Source organism: Protopterus annectens, chromosome 1.part0 (assembly GCF_019279795.1).
Source record: "Protopterus annectens isolate FY-2018-M chromosome 1.part0, PAN1.0, whole genome shotgun sequence".
NCBI lineage: Eukaryota > Metazoa > Chordata > Ceratodontiformes > Protopteridae > Protopterus > Protopterus annectens.
Genome location: NC_056725.1, coordinates 299,990,268 through 300,016,212, shown reverse-complemented (window position 1 = coordinate 300,016,212; position 25,945 = coordinate 299,990,268). Strand labels below are relative to the sequence as shown.

Genomic DNA, 25,945 nt, shown 5'->3' with positions numbered 1-25,945 from the left:
TGCCATGCAGGTGTGTACAGTCAGGTGTTCTACTACCAGTGACACTCAAAAGGAGCCCAGTCTCCCACACAGGCTGTTGGTGAATGCAAGCCCCATTACAAATGCACTTTGTACACAAGACGCAGTGTTTGGGACAACCTGAAAGAGCAGTTAAGATTTGCTTCTACTATGAGTGAATGAAAGGGAATGCACAGAGAATCAGAATCCCTGATCTACATTCACCAAAAATTAACATACCAAAAAATACCCCAAGCAAGCCTCACATACCCCATGAACTTATATATAGCAACTCCACAGTCGCACCAACAAGGAAGGGGAAATTATCCCAAAAGGGAATCACTTCTGGCACAACACACAGAAATTGGTTTCTCATGGAGGAACTCAGCACATTGACGGGTTGAAACTTGAGCAACTGAAGCTTGAGCAGTCAGGTCTTCATCCACCAGTAGCTTACCCATTAGATTCATTGTATTCAGCTGTCTCTAACTGCATAAAGGGATTAAGCCCCAACATTGACCCAGATTTGATCATCAGCCTGGGCTCTGGAGGAGTAAAGAAGGTGACATAGAGCAACTAGTGTTGGCTCATTCATCCTGACAGAAAGGACCCAGTGAGGCCATTAGTACAGTTGACATCTGGATGAAGCCATATGTCAGTACAAAGACTGGACTATAGGATATGTTTGGTTTGACAAACACTGCAACAGCATCTTAGCTGGGGTACAGTGTGTGTGAGTCTGATTTACCTATATACTTGAAGACGCACATACATACACCCACCAGACATTTCAAGCTCTGTTATAGTGGAGTGTGTACTAACGGCAAGAGGAAAAGGGAGTTCTAGGGCATTCAAAAAAATCCCAGAAAGTGCTGTGAATTATGCATATGGAAACCACCCTGCAGTTCTCCTGATCTGGGCACAATTAAAGACTGAATTCAAACTTCAGCTGGGGGGAAATGAAGCCAGAGCCTCAGGTTGTAGAGGTCAAAGTTATTGGTAGGTAACACTAACACAGAGTATACTGCAGAACTAAAAACAGATACAAAATAAATATAGGGAAAAAAATGATTTAGTACCCTTGACTACTCAGAATTAAAGCAGGCCGGGGGCGTGGCCAAGGATGAACACAGGATAGCAGCAGATTTCTTCAGCTCCACCAATTTCATTACATTGACAGGAATTAATTACTTAAAAAAATAATTTTTGAAGTAATTTTCTTTCTAAATATGTTTGTTTTATATAGTTCTTGAACTATATCTAAAAATGAAAGGAAATCTTAATAATATTCCTGTCAGAAATTACTTTGGAAATTTTCCTGTCAGTTTATCAGTCTGAAATGAGTTCCAGTAAGACAAATTCTCAAGACTCCAGCATCAAGAAAGAACTTCAGTCTCTGATAATTATAGTCCAGCAACTTACTGCTAAGATGGATAAAATGGATACTAAAACAGACACTTTCATAGAAAAAACTACAAAACAAATAGACTTGTTACATATGGACCTGCAACAACAGAAGATCCAGATGACAGGCATAGAAGAAACTGTGAATGACATGGAAAATAGAATACAAGAAGAGGAAATCAACATTGAGTTTCTGCTGAAACAAAATACACATTTACAAACAAAGCTGGATGACCTGGAAAATAGATCTAGGCGCAATAACATTAGGATTTTTGGACTGCCAGAAAATATTGAAGGTAACAATATTACTTCTTTTTTAACAACATGGCTCCCTAAAACTTTAGATTTACTAGAAGCATTCTCTTTTGGTATCGAAAGAGCACATAGATCTATAGCTAATACTAACTCTAACAAAAACTATCCTAAATCAGTTATAGTTAGATCTCTATCATCTTTTGATAAAGAGATGGTTCTTAAATCTACTTGGGCTAAAGCTCCTGTTAAGATTAATGAAACAACTGTGCATTTTGACAATGACTATTCTTCCATGGTATTAGCTAAAAGAAAAGTTTTTCTGCCACTATTAAGGGAGCTTAAAAAAGCACAGTTTAAAACATACCTTCTGTTTCCTGCCAAGCTTAAAATCTTCCTTTCTGATGGTCCTAAAATTTTCGATGACTTACACTCTGCTTTACTGTTTATCAAAAAAAATAAGATTTTGGAAAAAATAGAAGAAATGGAATGGGCTAGTCCTTCGTTAAAGAGACTGGCAACTGAAACTTCGTGGAAGACTTCAGAGAAGAAGAAGAGACTAAAAACAAATGATATGTACTAAGTTTTTTATTCTCTCTCATCATTTTATTTTATTATTAATCTTTTTAAATATAGTTCCTGCATTTCCAAGAAGCAACAAATATTTTGAAAAAGATTTAATCAAAGTTATTCTCTGTGTGCAAAGAAATGTTTTGTTTCATAACTAGTCAAAATATCTGGAGATTTAATGGCAAGCTGTGATTTAACTTGTTTCTCTTTCTGAAGAGGAAAAATAAGGTCAGTAATTTGATACATTTTTTTCCTTTAAAAGTTTATATGTTCTTCAAATGCTATTCCTAATTATACTTTCTTGATTACACTGCTTATGCTTGTTTGTAAATAATCTGTCATGCTTTAACCAATAATAATTAGAACTAAATAATAGTAAATAATATGTTTTATTTTTAACTCTATTAATATAAACAGTAAGTAATATTCTATTGTATATACTTCTTATAGCTTTCTCTTACATTTTTTTTTATTTCTGCCTTACACCCTTTTACTTTTTACTCTCTTTTTCTTTTCTTTATTAATATATAGAAATACTTTTGATCATATAGACACAGTAAATAATAAGATTTGCATAAGAGTTGAGTTGGGACAAAAATGTTGAGTTTTGTTACTTATTAATAGTTTTGGGCTTGATTTCACTTGCATAGAGTCTGTAATAACCTGTAGAATGCATTGTGAAGGTTTTGTCATGTTTAGATGCATTTACACTGCTAAATGAATGTTTGTCACTAGTTTTTAATAAGTTTCCCGCCAAAATGTTAAGAGAGACAATCTGGGATGTGGGCTGTCTCATGCACAGTGTCCATGAGCTACTTCAAAAGCTTCAACTCTCAGAATTCTCACAGAGAAGCTGAAAGCAGCTGGTCTCACCTTTGACCTAGATATCACACTGGCACATCACAGATACAGGAATAGCAGATTAATAATATGTTAAAAACCTATGTCCCAAACATATACATTACTATAACTCATTTAATTCATCTGATTGACAAGCATAAATAATTTTATAACTCTATACTGGAAGAAATTGTCATGTGATATATTTTAAAGCAGTAGTATAGCATGTTTGTAAAATCTGGTTACTAAAATGTGTTTGCTGTGCATAATTTTGTATAAAGCAGACAGATTTATTGAAGGGACAGCAATGTAAGATGGTGCTCAGTAAAGATACAACTCAGTGAGATCAGATATATATATATATGTATGTGTGTGTGTGTATGTGTGTGTGTGTGTTTATGTGTGTGTGTGTGTGTGTGTGTGTGTGTGTGTGTTTGTGTGTATGTGTGTGTGTGTGTGTGTGTATATGTATATATATATATATATATATATATATATATATATATATATATATATATATATATGTATATGTGTATATGTATATGTATGTATATATATATATATATATATATATATATATATATATATATATGTGTGTGTGTGTGTGTGTGTATGTGTGTGTATGTAGATATGTATATAAATGTTTCTGAGAATCTGCTTAACTATGAAGTATGATTTATAACAATTTCTATGAATACAATATTTTATTCTATTGGCAATAATGAGTTTGAGTAAATGCTCATATACAAGCAATTCAAGTTTTTTTGGAAGCTGTTAACTGTATTTACATGACAGAAAATAGATGCTTCCTAATATATGTAATGTCTGAATCATATTAGCCAAAGTTTTTGATTTAAATGAATGTTAGAACTTATTTTTCTCTCCTCTTGATTTCTAACATCAAGATTATTTGAATGCTATTTGCATACAAGTGTTTTATATTACATGGATGTATATAGTAGTATGAACAGTTTAAAAAAAAAAAAAGTTTATTTTAGTTTATATGATGCTGTTTTACCAAATGTGTAGTCTTGTCTTGCTAGATAATTGAATTGAAAACTGTTAACTTCAGTTAAATATAACTAGTATTAAATTGATAAGGTGGTAGCTGACGTACTGCTGCTTAGGGTAGGGGGTTAACTTGAGTGGTAAATACTACTCTAAGTTGGAGTTTACAACTCCAGGCTGGATGCAAGGTTTAATCCTTACATTATTTTCACTTGTTCATTGTTATTTGTATATAGTTTTGACATCTACAATATATTTTGTACATTCATTGTCACTACAAACAAAATTGAATCCTATACGAAATCCCATAAGAAATTCAATAAATACAGCTATATTTAAAGGTACACCTAAAGGAGGAGATGTAACATTACTTATCTTGTTATTTGTTATTTTGATCATAAGATTCTTAAGTTTTAAAAATGCCAAATGACATCTTTAAAAGGAATTTCTTTAAACATTAATGGATTGAATAATCCATGTAAAAGGGCAAGCCTAATAAGATACATTAATTTACATAAGGCCATCTTAGTCTTCCTACAAGAAACCCATCTCTTGAAAAAAGATATTGATAAACTAGCCACAAACAAATATACAGTATTGGTTAGTTCAGAGCACACTCAGAAAAAAAGAGGAGTGGCTATTTTATGGAATAAAAGTATGCCCATTCCTAAAACCATTAAGTCTTATCAGGATGACAAAGGAATGTTTTGTATGGTTACAATACAAATTAATGGGAAGACATACACTTTAATTAATGTATACTGGATACCTGGAATTGGTATTAATACAGTGAAACATCATCTTGATAAGATCATTTCATTCTCTATAGGAGATATTATTTTAGCTGGTGACTTTAATTGTATACTACATGACAGTGATACTACCACTATAGGAAAGAGAAGAATTACATCTAATGCAAAACATTTAAAGGATTTTGCTAATTCTTATCATTTGAATGATATTAATAATCAGATAGATTCAAAATCATTACCATACACCTTTTTTTCTAACAGATACAAAACTTATTCAAAAATAGATAGGGTCTTTATTTCTAACCAGATGGTAACAGATTTAATTAATTCCAAAATCATTTCATGTCCTATATCTGATCATAATTCAATTGTTTTTGAATTCATGATAAAAATACTCATAATGTTCAGATCAAAAGGATACCAGCATACTTAACTCAACTAAAAGACTATAAAGAATATATACTTTCAGAAGTAAAACATTTTTTAGACATAAATAACACTCCTGAAGTCTCCATTGTTTATGTTTGGGAAGCCTTAAAATCATATCTATATGGACAAAGTATCAGATGGTATAATAATAAAAGGAAATATTGGGATAAGGAATTGTTAGATATTCAAAGTAAATTAGACTCTTATAAACATAATAATAAAGAAAATATTACGGACAAGAAAGTTATTGAGGAAATAAACAAACTAAATGAGAAATACAAAGAAATGTTAACTCAAAGTTAAAATAACTTTAGAGAAATACAAGTTTTTGTCTTATTCAATAAGCCCCAAATACTTACATAGACTTAAAAATAAAACAAAAAGGTTGAATAAACAAAACCATATCAAAGAAATCTTTTCTCTAAGGAAAAAGAAGAATGTTTCTAGTATACCAGAAATACTAGATGAATTTAGAAATCACTTTCACAAAATTAACCATAATAATATTAACATGGAACCTAAAGATAAAATAAATGAGTTTATAACCACAAATATGAATAAAAAGCTTAATAAACAACAGATTAAACTATTGGACAAGAGTATTTCATATACAGAAGTTAATACACAAATAAATAAGCTTAAATCAAACAAAGCACCGGGTAATGATGGTATTATACCAGAGATATATAAAATCATTTCTAAAAATACATATTCATTAATACATAAGGTTTTTATTTTGGCCCAAACTGAGTTAATAACCCCCCCATCTTGGCAATATACATTTATTTCGCCAATTTTAAAACCTAATAAAGATCCAACTAGATGTTCTTCATATCGGCCCATCTCATTACTTAATGTTGATTATAAAATGTTTATGAATATCTTTGCTGATAGATTGAAGACAATCATTCCCGGCATTATAGATATAGATCAAACAGGCTTCATTGTAAATAGAAATACTTTTGATAATATAAGAAGAACTTTAACATTAATAGATTTTTCAAATAGGAAAAAGAAAGATTTAACACTTATTAGTCTTGATATAAGTTCAGCATTTGATTCAGTAAGTTGGGACTATCTGTTTACCTTAATGAAGTGCACAAACTTCTCGGATGCATTTGTAAATCTAATTGAACATTTATACAAAGGAACGTTGGCTTATATTAAGGTAGGAACATATGTTTCACAAAAATACCCATTCTTAAAGGTACAAAACAAGGATGTCCACTTTCTCCACTATTATTCACTTTAGTAATGGAGCCTTGGGCTAATTTGATCAGAAACAGTACTGACATAGAGGGTTTTGAAATAGATGAAAATACAACATCCAAAATTCAACTTTTTGCAGATGATGTTCTAATTACATCAGCAGGATCTAATTCTTCTATACAGTCTCTATTTGATAACATGATGAATTTTAAAAGTATTTCTGGTTTAATATTCAATGAAGAAAAAACTAAAATACTACCTATATATACACGAAAAATATTCTCATTAGTGATTTTACTAAATATGTACCCAATTCAGGTCAGATAACTTATTTAGGTATAATACTATCTAAAGATATTAAATCGATTTTATATAATAATTATAATACCTGTTTTCTTAATATACAAAATCTTTTTAATACCTGGAATAATATGTTTTTTACTATGGAGGAGAGACTTACAATTATTAAAATGATAATATTCCCCAAGATTTTATACTTAATACAATCAATAATACTTCCACCTACAAAAATAATTATCAAGAAACTGAACACACTAATGTTAAATTTTTTATGGGCACCTAATAGACCTAGGATTGCATTAAAGAAACATACTAATAGCTGGTCTCAAGGGGGTATTTCTTTTCCAGACTTTAATTTATATACTATCTCTTCTATTGTAAAAGTTACTACTTTATTAATAGATCAGTCATATGTCACAAAATGGAAAGATTATTGGGAGCTAATTAGTATACACCATGAAAATCTCCTTAACACATAAAAATATGATTGTAAATAACTCCATGTTATGGTTACTAAAGGAATTTTGTACTTCACCTATTACACCTAAACATATGGTTTGTTACCCATTAAATATTATTATTAGTTATCGTAACTTTATATTCATGCACCCTAAGTATAGGGAATGGAATTTTATTGTATTTCCTATAATGTATACTCAGGGTATGCTTTTGTCATCTACTTCTGAAGGAACTCATTTAGCTATAGATAATGATCTAAAGTACTGGTATCAGTTGATATCTGATAATAAAGTTAAAAATCTAGATTTCTTAAAACAAGAATTTGATCTAAGAGAAACTTGCTGGTTAGAGGTTCAGACCTTTAGACAACATCTCATTAATAAAATAGATTTAATGTCTATAACTGTTAAAGAATCTATTCCAACACTGATTGATTACTTGATATTAAATTTACAACATAAAGTTTCTGATAAAGGTAAACTTTCATACATACATAAAGTTATCAGACAAGAAACTTTTTACAGTGTAGATTCATACTGGAATTATTTCACTTCTATTAATGGGGACCCACCAAATCAACAAGATAAACAATATATATTGGAATCTGCTTATAGAACTACGCCTTCCATTGTCTGGAGACTTTATACATGGAAATTTTTACATAGATCTTTTTATATACCTTTGATGATGAATAAAATAAATAATAAAGATAATCTATGTAAGAGATGTAATGTAGAAATTAATGCTGACTGGGCTCATATGTTTTATGACTGTATAAAATTGAAAGAATACTGGAAGTCAATTAATGAATTTTGCAGGCTCTTTGTACAGATAATTTCATTATTTCTAAATCTCTTATATTATTCAACATACCTGTACCTCAAAGTGTTAAAAAGGTTAAGCTTCCCTTGTTATGGTCTATTCTAGCAGTGGCTAAGAAAATAATAACTAGAAATTGGATTTCAGATACACCTCCTTCGTTCAATGAATTTAAAAATGTTATGAATATAGTGTGCCATATGGAAATAAACACAATTAGGACTAGAACAAACAGAAAAACATCTTATTTTATTGTATGGGATAATTTACAAAATTTGTTAAAAAAATTTTAATTTCAATAGCATGGTATTTTAGTTTAATTAATTGATCTGATTGTAGTGGATGTCTTTGTAAATACTTTAGTTGTTTTGTTGAATATTATAATAATACCTATTTTTAATTACTTGTATAAAATTATGATATTTCTCTTATATGTTAAAACAATAAACCTGTTTAGAAAAAAAGAATTAAAGCAGGCCCTCTGACTCAACCCAAAAATTAAAATAAATTATTCATTACAATAACTGCCAATCATAAAATGCAATAACTATTAAATTAAAAGGGTCAAATTAACTTACAATATTTACGTAAGCATTTCCTAAAGCAATATAAAATTAAGATAACCGAAACAAACCGAAAAATCTAACTTCTCAGTCTCATACCTCTCAACCTGCCAATAATCAGATTCATGGAAGGAATGATCAAAACACAGCAGAAGGTCAAAAATGACATCTATTAAATTATGCATATGTGTACATTCACACATTCAGGGAGGGGGACTGGCACATAACATCTCACTGAAAAGCCATTTTTAATTATGCATGGGAACTCGCTTATATATGTACATACACATACACACACTGGTCTACGTTTAAATTTTGAAGTTTCAAAACTTCAATTTTTTTTGGTTGGCACCATAAGATCAAAGATTTGAAACTTCGAAATGTAAAGGAAAAAAAAATTATGTTTTTGCAGGGGGCAAGCCCCCCCCCCGCATTGCCCACACCCCCTGCTAATTAAATATACCAAATCTGAGATCGCACTACAGCGAGGAAAACAGTAAATATACCATTCCATGATGTTTGGTAATCTCCATTTAAATGGTTCGAAGTTTCAAATCTTTGATCTTGTGGTCTCGACAGTAAGAAATGTGAAGTTTTGAAACTTTGAAATTGAGAAATAAACCCACACACACACACACACACATTATAACTAAGCTATGACAGAAGTGAAAGTGGTCCAGCTCACCGTGAGTTATTTAACTGCATTGAAAAAAAAAACAGGTATAACTGACTGAAAATCAGTGGATCACACACTGTCATGTTTTTTTCTGTGTGAAATCGGAGAACAGTGGGAGTGGGGAATTTGCTCTTCCCCCACTGTAGGGCAATCTAGGAGTTGGTATATATAATTACCAGTAGGACTGGGGATTGCAGCCTTTCATGTGTGTGCTTCAACCAATGTTTTAACAGTCAATTGATTTCTTAAGTATTACTCCAAGTGCACATACATATATAATTAGATTACTTTTCAACCATAAAGTATATTATGGTAGATTCCATCAAAAAAATAAAATAATACTGATGTAATTTAGAATCAAAAATGGCAAACAGAAGCATTTTTGTGCTGGGGAGGGGCATGTTCCATTCTACTCCCACGAGAGGAACTGCATCCACCCACACCCATGCAGGAGACCTTCAGGATCACACACTAGGGAAAATGAGAAACTACCTTATCCTCACTGTTCAATAATCTCATACTAAATGACTAGACGTAGATTGCCGCAGCTGCTTATGAAATGGGAATAAAGACTTAATGATTCCCATTCATATATTTACTTACACACACACATACACACACACACACACACACACACACACACACACACACACACACACACACACACACACACAAAGGCGCACGCGCGTATCTAAGTTCCTTCCTGACACAGCTGCATTAAGAAATTAAGGGACTGTTTTTCTTGCTTGTATCTGTACTGCACAAACCCTTTATCACTCTATAAACAAGCTCCAACACAACCCAGATATCCAATTTATGTTGGTCCAACAAAAACACCTCTGTGTTCCATTGTTATCTATCAATGGAGAAGCTCAATACTTCTTCAGTTTTTATGTATCCAATTCCATGAAATGGTCTATACGCACCCAAATACAAATACATGCAGAAATATAGAAATCTGAGAATAGCTATGTCTACATTTTGTCAAGAATGACTTGGAAATTGTATGTCTTACTACTTAGAAACAAAGACCTTATAGTGAAATTTTTAACAGCAAAAGATTCACTAGCACAGATCACAGCTCCCAGGATTTGCAATGCTACAACTCTTGGCCATACTCCCTCAACCAGTTACCCTCAGGATTCAGGCAGCATGAATATGACTGGACTGCTTCCTTGATGACACTGTACCGGAAGCCAGTTTCTCATTAATTCAGACTACAGCTGTGATATGGCTAAACCAATGAGATTGCAGAAAGCGCAGCAGTAGTCAAGTAAAGCAGAGCAGTAGGCCAGCTGCTGCATTTAAGCTGTCAGTCACAGAGTTCAAGGAAAAGTGGAGCAGTTGAGAGCTATGTTCAAACTTAACATGCACACTAATGAAAAGAAATTTCGTCATGTACATTTCAGCACATACTTGTAATTCAGCAGAAGTTGTCGTATTTTCTCAGCATCACGAAGTCCGCTAGCTGAGCCACATGCATTTATGTAGACAACGTCAGTGTGGAGTATTTGACCTAAAGCAGGAAAACAAACACAATAGCAATTTCAAACTCTGTTAAACAATCATTTGCAAAAATAAATGATGAATTGAATGAAAACCCAAGCAAATTAATTTCTGCTCTGATCTGTGCAATTTTTCACCATTCATCTTTATTTTTTTTTTAAATGCAATTTTTATTATCTTGTGCACTATATACAGCCAGGTTGGACACATAGAAGAAGAAAATACAATACTGGTGGCACAAAGTTTAAATAATGACAATAACAATCATTACTAACTCTCTTTCTCTAAAACGCCAACTATATACGGGTACCTGTCAAATCTTCGAACACTCAAAATTTCGAACGTTACATGGTCGAGACCAAACGTTTGAAATTTTGAGTGCTCGAAGATAGACTTTCAATGGCACCGTACGGTGCAGATAGGGAGAATTTCCCTTTTCTGCACTGAAGTGCGGTCTCAGAGTTGGTATATTTAAGTAGGGGGGGTGTGGGGGGTGTAGGGGGGCTTGCCCCCCTGCCTACAATGTTACAGTGTTTTTTTCTGTGTTTTTTTTTTTGTTATATGTTCGAACATCCAAATGTCGAACATTTGGTCTCGACCATGTAATGTTGGACATTTTGGATGTTCGAACATTTAACACAGACTCCTAAATGCAATATCTACATTCGTGCTACTATGAACAGAATAGGAAAGAGAAGAGGCAGAACTTATGAGTTAAGTTTATCAACATACTTGAAATAACAGTAATAGCATTAAGTCATGATCATTATAGGAGTATGGGCTATACTCCAAAATAACTACCATGTGGTATAATTAGCAAAAGGTGCATCAATATCAAGTGACCAAAATATGATTAAATATAAGCTTCCAATTACTCTGGTAATTCTCATTTTTTTACGTTTGTTATAATTAATCTTTGAGAGGATATGTATGTTGAAGCCATATTTCTAAACCCATTCCATGAAAGTTTAGTGCGATCTAACTAATTTTTGGTTATATAGAGTCTGATTAGTGAGCAGACAGTTATTAGTATATGCACTTTCATACTGGATAATTTAGAGTCTATAATGTGGAGAATGGCTACTTCCCAAGATAATGTTGATTTGTGTTACCCCATTTTTTCTAGTCTTACCTTAAGAGATCCCCATAAATTCTGTGAATATATGCAAAACCATAGCACACGTAAAAGGTCTGCTTGGGGGTATGAGCAGCAAGTACATGCAGGAGATAATTTGGGATTAAATTTGTTTAGAATTGTAGGAGTGAAGTATACATTGTTGATCATTAATTGTGTATGAATCATTTCTTGAAAGGGGATAAGTTAATTGTAAAATTAACTGCTTTGAGTTTCTGTTCATTCATAGATGTAATTCCTTTGGTATCCCAGTATTTTGCATAAAGTAATTAATTCTCATATTTGACAGCATTGATGAGTTTATATGTTTTGGAGAGTGTTTTCTTCCTGCTAGATAAGCTCTTCATAATATCTAAAAATATATTTAAAACCATATTGTTAACGTGTGTGCCCTTGATAATTGATGAAATTGTCTCCCTTATCTGATGTACAATGATGATGCATTTTTTATTAACCTTTAGCAATTCACGTAAGTCATGCAGAGTTCTCTCTTTGTGTCTGTAGAAATCCCACACTGTACATTCCTTTATTAAAGTAAAGTCTGTTAGGTTTAATGTTTTGTTTTATTAATTTTTATATTTGGGTTTAGGTGAATCAGTTGAAAGAGTGGTAGAGCCTTATCCAGATTTAAGGTTTTTATCAGCTCTTGATTTTCTGTTTTATAATACTATTTATCTTGACATTTCTAATATTCACTGGGGTTATGAAGGGAATAGCTTTGGGATTTACATTATTTGTAAGCACATGTATATGCAAGAGCCTAGCCCAGAGTGGAGACCAGAGTTCACTGTTCACTGAGAAATTTGAGTATTATAATAGTTTATTTGCATTTATAATTTTATAGTATAACTGAAAGTCAGGTATACTTAGACTACTCATTCCTTTTGGGTACATTAGTTTTAAATAGGATATCCTAACAAATTTGAGGTACCACACAAATTTGGCTAGTTCCTTGTTTATTCTCTGGAAGTAGTAGTTTGGTATGTTTGAAATGGTGGCGTTAAAGTGATATAACAATTTAGGTAGAATGTTGTGTCTTTCGGCTTTGCCCGGTTAGGGGTCGCCACAGCAGAACTCTGGTCCACTAATAACTGGCAGCAGATTTTTACGTGCCGAGTTGCCGGCCCTGACGCACAACCTTCAACGAAGGTACGGCCATTCACGCATGTCCCCAAACAGAAGATGCTCTAGCTGAGAATCGAACAGGACAACATCTTACTGTGAAGTGACGACAGCTACCGCAACACCACCACCGCAGTTATATAACAATTTAGGTAGAATAGACATTCTAATTACTGCTGCCTTAGATAGCATGGATAATTTTAATTGCCTCCATCTGTGCAGGTCTTGTGAGATGTTGCTCCATACTTAACTTACATTATTCTGTAGTGTAGATAAATGACTGTGATCATAGTATATCCTTACGTATTTAATATGGTAAACAGTTTTAAACGGGGAGTCTGGAAAGTAGTTTTCTTTATGGTTTAAGGGGTTAATGGGAAAATATGGGATTTCGTTTGGTTTATTTGGTTGTTTGAGGCTTCCGAATATTAGTTTATTGAATTTATAATTTTCTTAAGATCTGTATGTGGAAACTCAAAGTAGATGTGCAGATCATCCGCAAATGCAGCCAGCATAACTTTAGAGTTTAAAATTCTAGGAACTGAGTGAAATGTCCTTTGTGAGATATGTAGGAAAAGCGGTTCAATGAACAGAAGCAGGGATAGTGAACAGCCCTGTCTTGTACCACTAGCTATTTTTATGGGACTTGATAGGGCTCTGTTAATGTATAGATATGTGTGGGAATTATTGTATAATATTTCTATTAGGTTAATAAAGTCTTTAGGAAAGTTAAAATATGAAAGCGTTGAGAAAAAGAAATTCCAACTAACTCTGTTGAATGCCTTGCACGCATCTAGAACTAAAGCATATCTGGGATTTCTATCCTGTTTGATAAATTGGATCATGGAGTCCAGTGTTAACGTATTATCCCAAGCATGTCTATTAGACATAGGTTCATAGACTAGTACTAGGCTAACTGCCCTTGTTGGCAATTTTAAGCCTAGCCAAATACCCCAGCTGAGAATCAAACCCTGCACCATGTGTTTGTAAGGCAAACACCTTAACCATTATGCCAACCTCCCATACGCAGAATCCAAACTATTTCGAAGAAATAACTGATGGAATAATTCTTTAAAGTCTTTCAGCTAGTAGTGATGCAAGTATCTTAATGTCTACATTGATTAGGGATATCGGTCTATAATTATTAGGATTGGCATTGTCGACATTATGTTTAAGAATAAAGATTGTTTTTGAGTTGTTTAGATACAAGTCAGTCATACCATTACTTCTAATGAAGTTAAAAACCTTTAGAAGAATGGATGAGAGTCTGTGGTTGAATTTCTTATAGAAGTCTGTGGTGTATCCATCTGGGCCTGGTGCTTTGTTTACTTTTAGCTTTTTAATGACCTCATCTACTTCCTGTTGTGTAAAGGGAGCTATCAGAAGTTTTACTTGGTTGTCATTTATCTTAGTAAACTTAAGGTTTCTCAAGAATTTTTCAATTTCAGAAATAGGGGTCTGATTGTCCTTCATACCATAAATTTCAGTGTAGATTTTATTATTTGTCGGTCAGTTCTGAATGTTCTGTCTTGGTACTGAACTAGGGTAATTCTTGAAGCATCCTGTCTATTATTTGTTATTCTCGCAAGAGTTCTAGATAGAGCCTGCACCCATTCCTAATATCTGGCTATGAATTTTTGTTCTTGCAGGGTGTAATTCTGCTGTTGTAGCTCAAACATATCTTTCTGTGCTTTACTTAATTGCTTCTCCACAGCAGGACTGTATGCTATCAGAAGTTTCCTTTCTAGCTCCTTAAGTTCAAGAGTTAGCTTATTTTCCTTTTCTCTCCCCACTTTCTTAAAGTAAGAGGCATTCTGAATTAAAATACCTTTAAGTGTCGCCTTGCAGGATGCCCATTGTACATCACATGATATATCTATAGATGTTAGATTGCTGTTGAGCTCAGCTAGAATATCTGCTATTTCTCATCACTTTTGGTTTAAAAAGTAGGTTATTATTTAGGGACCAGCTGCTTGTGTTATTTTTAAGTGAGTTAGCTGTCCAGTTAATTTTGAGCCTAATCATTGAGTGATCTGATAAGAATCTGGGCTCAATATAATACTTTATTTCTCCCCTCACTAATGACTCAGAGATTAAAAAGAAGCTGTCCAGTTAATTTTGAGCGTAATCATTGAGTGGTCTGACAAGAATCTGGGCTCAATAGAATACTTTATTTATCCCCTCGATAATGACTCAGATTAAAAAGAAATCCAATCTAGATCATGAGTTGTGACATTTAGAATAATATGAATAATGATTTGTTTTCTCTAGATCCACACTAAAAGATATAGGATCAAGAAGGTAGAAGTCTGACATGAGTTCAGTTAGGGCTAATGAAGCCTGAAAATTGTATGAGTTTGCTTTACTAGTGTGGTTTCACCATTCATCTTTATTTTAGGAAAAGAAAGCAAAGTGGTGTGTGTGTTACTGCAGCAGGTATTTGAGTAAATTAGTTTAACACTGTATTATAATATTTAGGTTATGCTTAACTTACTGGTGTCATGTCAATGTGGCTTCCTCCAAGCAATGTGGCAACAAAGCAGGTCACATGATAGAATGCACAAACAGAGGAATGCAACAGGTACCTTTATAGTTCCCACACTGTTGCAGGTTCTCCTCAATTCTTCATGCCCAATTTCCCACAAGGAAGGTTGGGTGTGGCAGATGAACAGCTCATATTATGTGACTAAATATATTTGTCCTCTACAACTTCTGACCATCAAGCCTCCCCAGCCTCCCTTCCCCCAGGACGAGTGCTCTCTTCCTCTGTTGTTTTATTTCTCTCATCTCTTCCTACAAGCAAGGATCGAGTTACCTTGAAATAGTGCCATCATCCAGGATCAGGATTGCGCCTAGCACTAAAGACATCTACCAGCATGAGGATGTATCTGCATATCAGATTATACATGCAATCAGGAATGGACTGAGCACCTGCATCACTCTGGGTCCATATAGCAACCATGCCTGCTCAGCTCTGCCCTGCTCTTTTGCACTGGCATGACTTCTAAGCCCCGACCTTTACTAGAGCTCAAGGAAGGACTACATCGCATGCTCCCTCCCCTCCAAGACAGACACACTCATGCCTCCTTGCATGCACCTGGTTAAGCCTCTAACGCTACATCTACACCTTGTCATATGATAACTTTGCCAAAATAGGAATAACTAAAACTGTTGATCAAGTCCCATTTCATTAATAACTGTGGCAACGTAAGTCTAGTTGTTTAGTGTGAAATTATCAGAGTGGGGGTTAAGGAAGTTTTTTGTGATCCTGAGTATGATTCTGTATCTCCTGTGGGGGTGTGAGGGACACAGTTCCCCTTGTGGGAGTAGAAGGGGGCAAGCCTGACTGTAATCAGGGCTTTACTCCTCTATGCCCCTAGTGAACTAATGTACAGGCAACTGAGTGTGTATGTGATGAAAAGTTATGAAGCTTAAGAGAGGTGTCACAGCTGAGCACCAAGTGCAAAATTCCATGTCAAAGGAATGAAACAAAAAAATAAACATAACAAAGTAACTGTGCAAAACATATGATAATAATATAAGGAAATGCTAAGCATAATCTTTGTATTAAGAGAGCTTTACTTTGAAAGTAACCTCATACTATTACTTAGTAGTAGCCTGTCTAGATAAACCTTGACTGACTGATGCGTAAATAACAAAAGAAATGCATTCACTGTGTGATTCCTAACAATAGAATTTGAAATTATTCATCAGTATGTGAAAGATGTTCTCACAACATTTCAGCTACTCAGCTACCATAAACAGAATATATAATCAGAGGATTACAAGCAGGTCATTGACTGTAACAACTGTATTATATGTTCTAGATGTGGATGCCAAGAAATTAACTTTGAGAGCATACTACTGGTAACATAAAATAGTGCTAAGTATTTTGTGGCTTTTCAAACCCATAAACCACTTAGCGAGCACAGTCAGAAAGACAGTATAACTCAATCTGTTATGTTTACACTAACCTTCCATGCCTCTCAACTGTCCAGATTTTCATAAAATGTCTATTTTCTTCATATTTTTGCTCTATTCCTCATAAAACCTATGGTTTTCTGATAAATCCTTGAGGACTGAATCACTAAATAATGACACGCATTTGAATTTCAGATTTCCTATCCTTCAGAAAATGCAGGTGAGCACAAATCTTGTTATTCTAGCAACTTTCTAAGTTTGTAAGAGGAAGTCAGGGACCTAGTACCGGCACGGACAGCAGGGAGAAAAAAATATTTCCTGTTGTTTGTTGCTCAGTATTGGCAGATTTGGCTGCCTAGTGCAAGACCTGACCATAACAAGTTAAGTACAGTTTAAAAAAAAAAAAAATATGTACTCACCATAATGTTCCATCTGAGTTGCTGCTTTTCATGTCTTCAACCTATGGGAACATGGATCCAGTACGGATCCGACTTGGCTGCATTTTCCAGCATTGGATCCGAGCTCCAAGCTCCTCCCTTGCCCATAATGCCCCTATCTCCCTCTTCCCCTCAGATCGAGTTTGCTGCTGACAGTATCTCCCCAACCTAACCAACAGCCTAACACCTTGGCATTAGTACCTTGAAAGAACTACAGGAAAGACAAAAACTTGCCAAAGTAAGGGGTATGTCTCTTCCACCTGGTGCATCACACAGCCCGCAAAATGGAGGGGGAAGGAGGGAGGGCTGGTTGAAGACAAATCAAAAGCAACAACTCAGATGGAACATTTATGGTGAGTACGTAACTTTTTTACCTGACGTTTTCATTTGGTCTTCAACCTGTGGGACAGAGTCCCCAGCTACCAAAAGGCCCTGGGAGGTCCTCATGTAAGGATATTCCAGAGCACAGCGGAGGAAAAGGATGCCCTGCTTCTGGACAAGAGATTCAACTTACAGTGTGAAATAAACATGTGCAGAAATGCCCAAGTAGCCGCAGAGCAAATGTCATCCAAGGAAACCCTAGCCCAAAATGCCGCTTAAGTAGCCATAGACTTGATAGAATGCACCTTATCTGACCTGGTGGAGATAATCCTTTGGCTGTGTATGCCTGAGGTATGCACTGAGAGATCCAACGAGCAATAGTCAACTTTGACACAGGTTTCCCTAAGAAAGGCTTAGAAAAGGAAAGAAAGTTGATCAGACTTGTGAAAGGACTTTGTACTATGCAGATAAAAATGCAATTGCCTATGAACGTCAAGCAAATGCAATTTATACTCTCCCTTATTCTGGAAGTTGGGGAAGAAAACAGGGAGACTGATAACTTGATTAATGTTAGATTCCAAAGCCACTTTCGGGAGAAAGGAAGTGTTCGTGCATAAGGACACCCTATCTTTATGGAACACCATATAAGAAGGCTTAAAAGATGAGGCCTGAATCTCTGACACTCTTTTAGCCAAGGTAATAGCAACCAGAAAAGCTGTCTTCCAAGACAGAAATTGCAAATTCACTGTAGCTGCAGGTTCAAAGGGGGAAGAAACCATGGCTTGTAGAACTAGAGTAAGATCCCAAGGTGGCGTAGGGTCCTTGACTGGAGGCTGAAGTAAAAAAGTACCTTTCAAAAAGGCTTTACAAAGCTTGGAAGAAGCTAGAGAAGCCGAACTGTCTCTTATAGGAAAACCGGAGACAGCTGCCAGCTGAACCTTAACTTTAGAAAAGCTGGCACCTCGATGAAAAATATCTGCCAAAAAAGTACAGTTTTGTACCTACCATAAATGTAGATGTCCGATAGGAATGCATCTGCAGTCCTTACAAATGGGTTGTCCTGTCGTCAGGCAGCCCCTCGGTCGGCCGGATTCCAAAGTCTGTGTCTGGCCTCGGCTGGTGTCGCACTTCACCCGACGTCATAGCTGCAGTTATTCGGGTATAAAGGCATCAGCCGACGCCATTTTCCTCAGTGTTTCTTGCCCCAGATGCCAGGTGCCCTCTTGGAAGGCTAAATTTGGATAAATGCCAATGATTCCAAATAGTAGAGAGCAAAACACAAAAAATAAGCATGTATGTACATATATACAAACAAATACACCATAATAGATTCCCCCAGCTAGCTATAAGATGGGCAAATACCCTAGGAGCACCACAGAGGGAAGGTGGGTAATCCTGACTGCAGATGCATTCCTATCGGACATCTACATTTATGGTAGGTACAAAACTGTACTATGTCCTTCAAGGATGCATCTGCAGTCCTTACAAATGGGTAGAATACCATAGCCAAACTGGGGGAGGAGGAAAAATAAAGTTATGGTGTAGTTAGGATCCCTTGCAAAACAGCAGTGGCAAAACCTGCTCGGGATCTAGAGTATAAAGGCAAATTATAATGCTTGGCAAATGTATGCACGGAGCTCCAAGTAGCAGCCTCTAAAATGTCCTTGGTAGCCACTCCTCGTAAGAAGGCTGTGGTAGTGGCTGTAGCCCTTGTAGAGTGAGGCCTGATGTTCTCTGGAGTTTTCTTTCCATGGTAGGAGTAACAAAATCTGATGCAATTTCCTATCCACTTGGAGATCGTCTGTTTTGAAATTGCTTTTCCTTCCCTTCCTGTTGCATATGCTACCAGTAGCTGGTCAGTTATTCTATTGCCCTTGGTCCTGTCCAGGTAGTAGCGTAATTGTCTATGTACATCCAAGGTATGCAGCAGTCTTTCTCCCCTGTTCTGTGGGTCGGGGAAGAATGTAGGTAGGTGGATAGCCTGATTTAAAGAAACTCTGGAGACCACCTTAGGCATAAAGGAAGGATTTGTTCTCATGGACACTCTATCTTGATGGAAGAGGAGGAAGTGTCAATTTTTCTAGCACAAAGTTCAAGTCCCATGCTGGCAATGGTGGCTTCCTAGGAGGCTTTACATTTTTAATTCCTCTCAGAAACTGTCTGAGCAGAGGATGTGAGAAGACAGGAGGATCCAAGTCGTATTCTGCTGAAATAGCTGATGCATGAATCTTGATGGAGGAATAGGACAGGCCTGTGTGGAAGAGCTCTGCCAAGTATTCCAGGATGTTGGCTATGTTTACCAGTGACACATCTTCTCCTTTTGCAGTACTCCAAATGAGATATCTTTTCCATTTTGCTGAATAATTTTTTTCTTGTTGAGGGTCTGCGAGCCTCAAGGATAATGTCTTTAACCCTTTGGGATAAATTTGGGTTAATTGGTCTTATGCAATGTTCCAGGCAGTCAGCTGCAGAGTTTTCAGGTTTGGATGCAGATTGTTGTAGTTGTTCTGTGTTAACAGCAAGGGAACCAGGGGTAGTGGCCATATTTGTTCCCGAGACATGCTCCTCAGTAATGGGTACCCATGTTGCCTTGGCCAGTCTGGAGCTATCAGAATGATCCTTGGACGGTCCTCTTTGATCTTCAATAGCACCTTGTGCATCAAAGGAAGTGGTGGGAATGCATATGCTGTCAGGTTTTTCCAACTGAAGGATAGGGAGTCCACCTTCCAAGCAAGTGGGTGGTACGTCCTTGTGCAGAATTTCTTTAGCTGGTGATTGCGTGGGGATGCAAATAAGTCTATTTCTGGAAGCCCCCATTTTCTTGTAATGGTTTTGAAGATGTCCGGATGCAGCATCCATTCGTGGGCATCCGTGGTAGTCCTGCTTAATATGTCTGCCAGAATGTTTTCTTTTCCTGGTACAAAAATTGCTTTTAACTGAATGTTGTAGCTCAGGGCCACATTCCAGAGGTTCAGTGCCATCCGGCAAAGAGGATACGAATGTGTGCCTCCCTGTTTGTTGATGTGCCACATAACTCTGGTGTTGTCTGTCCTTATCATCAATTGACCTTGTTGGAGAAATGGTCTGAATGCCTGAATTGCCAGTTTTACTGCCAGCATTTCCTTTAGATTTATGTGTAGGTGCAGCTGGTCTTGAGTCCATAGGCCTTGTATGCACTTGTCCAGCATGTGTGCCCCCCAACCGAGGTCTGAGGCATCTGTCGTGATGGTTTGGCTTGGTTGACTGTTGCAGAAGGGCAATCCTGTGTTTGATTAACAGGCCTGAGCCCACCATAGGAACTCTTGTTTCAGGCATGGGATTATTGGAATTTTTGTTTCTAGGCTGTGCTTGTGTTGGGACCACAAATTCCTTAGGTACCACTGTAGCTTTCTCATATGCAGTCTGGCATGAGGGACCAGAATTATGCAGGATGCCATGAAGCCTAGGGCTTGTAGTACTTTTCTTGCAGATAGATGGTTCTGCTTTGTTAATGCCAAGAAGTAGAGAGGAAGTTGCTCTTTCTTTTCTGCAGTTAGGAATGCCATTTGTTTTGATGTGTCCAGCTCTGCACCCAGAAAGGTTATTCTTTGGGATGGAATCAGCCTTGACTTTTTTATATTGACTGTATATCCCAGGGCTTGCAGCAGGTAAATGACTCTTTGTAAGTCTTCTGTTAGCTTGCTTTTGTTGTCCGCTTGTATCAGGCGGTCATCCAGGTAGGGATAAATTTGAATCCCCTGAAGTCTGCAATGAGCAATTACTGATGCCAGGCATTTCGTGAACACTCTGGGCGCAGTGGATAAGCCAAAGGGCAATGCTGAGAATTGATAACGCTCTGATCCTGCAAGAAATCTGAGGTATCTTCTGCAAATTGGTCGTATGGGGACATGCAGGTATGCCTCCTTGAGATCTAGAGTTACCAGCCAAGACTCCTTGCCCAGCATGGGAAGAAGCTGCTGTAGGGTCAGCATTTTGAATTTTGGAACAATGAGGAATGTGTTTAAAGCGGACAGGTCTAGAATAGGCCTCCATCTGTTTTCTTTTCTTGGTACCAGGAAGAGTCTGGAGTAAAATCCCTTTCCTTGCTCCATAGGTGGTACCTTTTCGACAGCTCTCATTCTTAATAGTTGAGATATTTGCTTTAGAGCTTCTGCCCTTTGAGTAGGTGGTAGGTTTGGCATTCCTCGCTTTCCTGGTAGAGTATGGAAATGGAATCTGTAACCTTGGTCCATAGTCTGCAAAATCCATTTTTCCCTTGTGATGCAATGCCAGTTCTTTGAAAATAAGGTTAGCTTCCCGCCTAAGGGTGCTTCTAGTTGTTCCCTGGTAGGCGGTGCCACCGCCAAGTCACTGTGATTGAGTTGTTGTAGTGGTGGTGGCTGCATCCGTGCCTCGGTGGTTGTTACCCTGCCACTGGCGTCCCCTGTAGGCACCCCTGGATTGGTTTCTGCCTCTAGAACGCCGATTCCTGCCTTTTGTGTCTTAGAGGAGTCCGGAAAGGACCAATTCTTGGAGGGCCAGTTCCTGCTAAACCTTGGAGGTTGAACCTGTAAGAAATCTTTCACTGTTTGTACAGATTTTGCCTTCTCTTCCATCTTTTTTAGTACCTGCTGTGCAGGGGAACCAAATAAATTGACCTTGTCCATGGGTGCATCCAAAAGCTTTGATTTGACATGGTCTGGTAATGCCTGTTCTTTCAACCATGCATGTCTCCTGATAACTATGCCAGTCATGGCTGATCTAAAGGAAGCCTCCAGTGCATCACAGCCACATTTTAAAGAATGGTTACTAACCTGTTGTATGTTATGTACCATTTCTTGAACATATTTTTTATCTAAAGATTCTTCAGAGGACAGTTTTTTAGTTAACTGGTCAAGCATAAACTCTTGATATTGAATCATATGAAATTGGCAGTTCAAAGCCCTAGCTGACAAAGTAGCAGAGGTGTAAACTTTTTTACCCCATCTCTCTAAGGACCTGGATTCCCTTTCAGAGGGAGGGGTTTTAGTAGAAGTAGCTGCTACAGCTTTAGGGCCCTGGGAGATAGTCTCTGGATCTGCAAAAGGAGCCTTGTATAAATGGTGGTGAGTGTCCGGGACCCTGTAGAACCTATCGGGCTTAGCAGGAGCCGGAGGTAATGAATCAGGAGCAGAGCAAGCATCATTAAATGCATCATCTACAACAGAAAGGACTGGAGGTATAGCTAAAGGCCTATGTTGTGGCAAATGTAGAAAGGTTCTAAGCCTTTTTCTGGAGTCTGAGAAATCTTGGCCCTGCCACTGAAATTGTTCCCTCATAGCATGCAAGGTTTCCCCAAAGGAAAATTCCTCAGGAGGAGAGGCTGAAGGGATGGACTCTTCAGCATCAGAGTCTTCGTAAGGAGAATAAGGAGCCTCAGGGGGGTCTGTATGCTCTGAGTCATCAGAGGAATCATCGGTGGATACTGGCTCAGGGGGCTCTGCTCTAGGCCTCTTTTCTGGAGGAGGGAGAGAAGCCCTGTCTGGATGAGGCTGGGATCCACGAATTAAAGAAATGAGATCCTCAGCCAAAGAAAGCATGTGGGAGCTGGTGCTGGGCCTGTGAGAGGGGGGTTTGGCAGGCACCGTTTTTGAAGCCTTGGCTGTTTTAGCCCTGGCAAAGGCCTTAATAGACATGGCTGCAGGGGGCCTAGCAGCTCCACGTGCAGGGGTCGAAATATCCAGGGGAATAGTGTCTGATAATTCCTGAGAAACCGCAACAGAAGGCTGGGTTTCAGAAGCCGATTCTACCAGGTTAGATTAGGCCTCGGTAGAAGGCATGGTTTCGGCTGAAGAAAGAACCGCTTGCTCGGTTTCGGCCGAAACCGAGACACTCGCGGTTTGCTTAACCGCGGTTTCGGCCGAAACCGCGGACCGCGAGTGTCGGTCCTTTTCTTTGCGTTTTTTGGTAATTTGCGTTGTCGGACGATCCGACGGCATAATATAGGCAAAATCAGAGCCGAAAATCTGTTCAGCAAACTCCGACCGACGTCTAAGTGTCCGTCGGTTAAAAGAAGCACAGGCTAGACAAGCTGCTACGTCATGGTCTGGGCCTAAACAATGTAAACAGTAGGAGTGGAAATCTTTATGAGGTATTTGTTTCCCACAAGATAAACAGTTATTCACTTTCTCTGACATCGGCTGAGGCAAGAAAGAGTCCCCAACGGGGTACTTAGCTTTTTAGAAGTCTTCGAAGTAATATTCGGTAGTAGTAATCTCTGGATCTGACCGACCGGCACTTGCAAACAGCTTCTGCTTCGGGCGCCACGCGGCAAGAAAGACTGAGGAAAATGGCGTTGGCTGATGCCTTTATACCCGAAAAACTGCAGCTATGACATCGGGTGAAGTGCGACACCAGCCGAAGCCGGACCCAGACTTTGGAATCCGGCCGACCGAAGGGCTGCCTGACGACAGGACAACCCATTTGTAAGGACTGCAGATGCATCCTTGAAGGACATCTGCCAGGGAGAGGCCTGATAATGGGAACTGGCCCCAAGAAAACTCCATCTCCAGGGAAAAGCAGGGTGAACGGAGCAGAGGGGAGCCTGGGGCTGGCAGCTGGGTGAGACTTAGCCGGAGGCTTCTTTGAGGGTGTCAGGGTACTGTTTTCTGGGTCTATCCTGGTCTTTGTGTTTGTGCTTCTCCCTGTCCCCAGCCCGCTTAGCAGGAAGGTTGAGTCCCAGAAGCTTTGGTGGAGGAAGGAGCAGAAGAAGAAGTTGAAGCAGGGGCCACCGAGGAAGGTGGAGGAAGGAGGCCCCAAAGGATCAACTTGTTCCTCCTGTCAATCAATGAGCATGGATTAAACCCCACGCAGATCGAACAGAAGTGTCCAGGTGTGGGACCTCTATACAAACCATGCACAGACTGTGGCCATCAGAAGGGGGAAGCTTCTGGCCACACCCTGTGCATTTCCGAAATGCTGGCTCAGGGGTCTCTGCCATGGTGTTGGAAAAAAAAACACACACGCACGCACACACACACACACACACACACACACACACACACACACACACACGCACGCACACACACACACATACATACACACACTACTAAGTTAAAAGGAGGAAGGAAAGAAAGGGAAAAGAAAGGGGCATTTTTTTTTTTGAACAGACACCTGAGCGCAAGGGTAGGGATAAAACTAGAAGCAAAAGGTGCCTAAAAAAACACAGAAAGATGAGAAGAAGAATTTATAATAATTCACTTAGCAGGAACCTGGAGCAATGGACCACGATGCTAGCTAGACACGCAGCAAACAAGATTTGAGGGGAGGAGGAAGACAGGGGCATTATGGGTAGGGGAGGAGCTTGGAACTCAGATACGATGCTGGAAAATGCGGCCAAGTCAGATCCATACCAGATCTGTATTCCCACAGGTTGAAGATCAAATGAAAACAACTTCAGATCAGTTGTTAAGATCAGGCCTTGCGCTATAGTAGCAGTTAACTGACTTAACTTTTTCTGGATACTGAAGCATGATCACCAGACTCCATGTGCTACATAGAGGATTATGAGCAGGTTGCTGATCATAAGGAGGAAGCTACTACAAGATAGAGCAAAATCCTTAAAAGGTAAGACACCCTTGATCACTATAAGTAAAAAACTAAGAGCTCTCATAAAATCATCCAAAGCAAATTTTGAGAGAAAAATAGCTAAAGACTCAAAAGACAATCATAAGGCCTTCTTTAGCTATGTTAGAAACCTGGGAGGAAACTCCCAGATATGCTCAGAACTAGTTCAAAATGATGTGAAGATTACTGATCCTACAGACATTGCCAACATACTGGCTGACAGGTTCAGTGCAAACTTCTCCCCTCCCCAAAAGGAGAGATATCTATACCAAGCGATTGCAGCCCCCAAACATCTCCAACGCCCAAGTGAGAACTGCTCTCTCCAAAGCAAAAAACACAGCATCCATGGGACCTGATGGTGTCCCCGGCTGTGTGCTCCACGAACTCAACGAGGAATTAAACCCACAGCTAGGACAGCTGTTTAATCATAGTCTTACCTCTGGATACGCACCCAGGAGTGGCGCACTGCAACTGTGGTCCCACTTCACAAAGGCGGTGCCTCCACCGACCCTGGAAATTACCGGCCCATTAGCTTGACAAGCCTTATCTGCAAAGCCATGGAGAGGATCATAATGGACCTCATAAATAAAGACATAGGGAATTTGCAGACTTTGGATCCATCCCAGTTTGGCTTCGTCAAA

At 37.8% G+C, this 25,945-nt stretch overlaps 1 protein-coding gene across 1 annotated transcript in view; it reads right to left on the bottom strand.

Annotated features, from left to right (window-relative positions):
• The window catches only part of SRBD1 (S1 RNA binding domain 1), a 2,028,107-nt gene that overhangs the window by 1,254,395 nt on the left and 747,767 nt on the right, over positions 1 to 25,945 (bottom strand). The window contains exon 13 of the mRNA XM_044059932.1: positions 10,695 to 10,794. Coding sequence (XP_043915867.1) covers positions 10,695 to 10,794 — 100 coding nt within the window. The remainder of the gene's footprint in view (positions 1 to 10,694; positions 10,795 to 25,945) is intronic.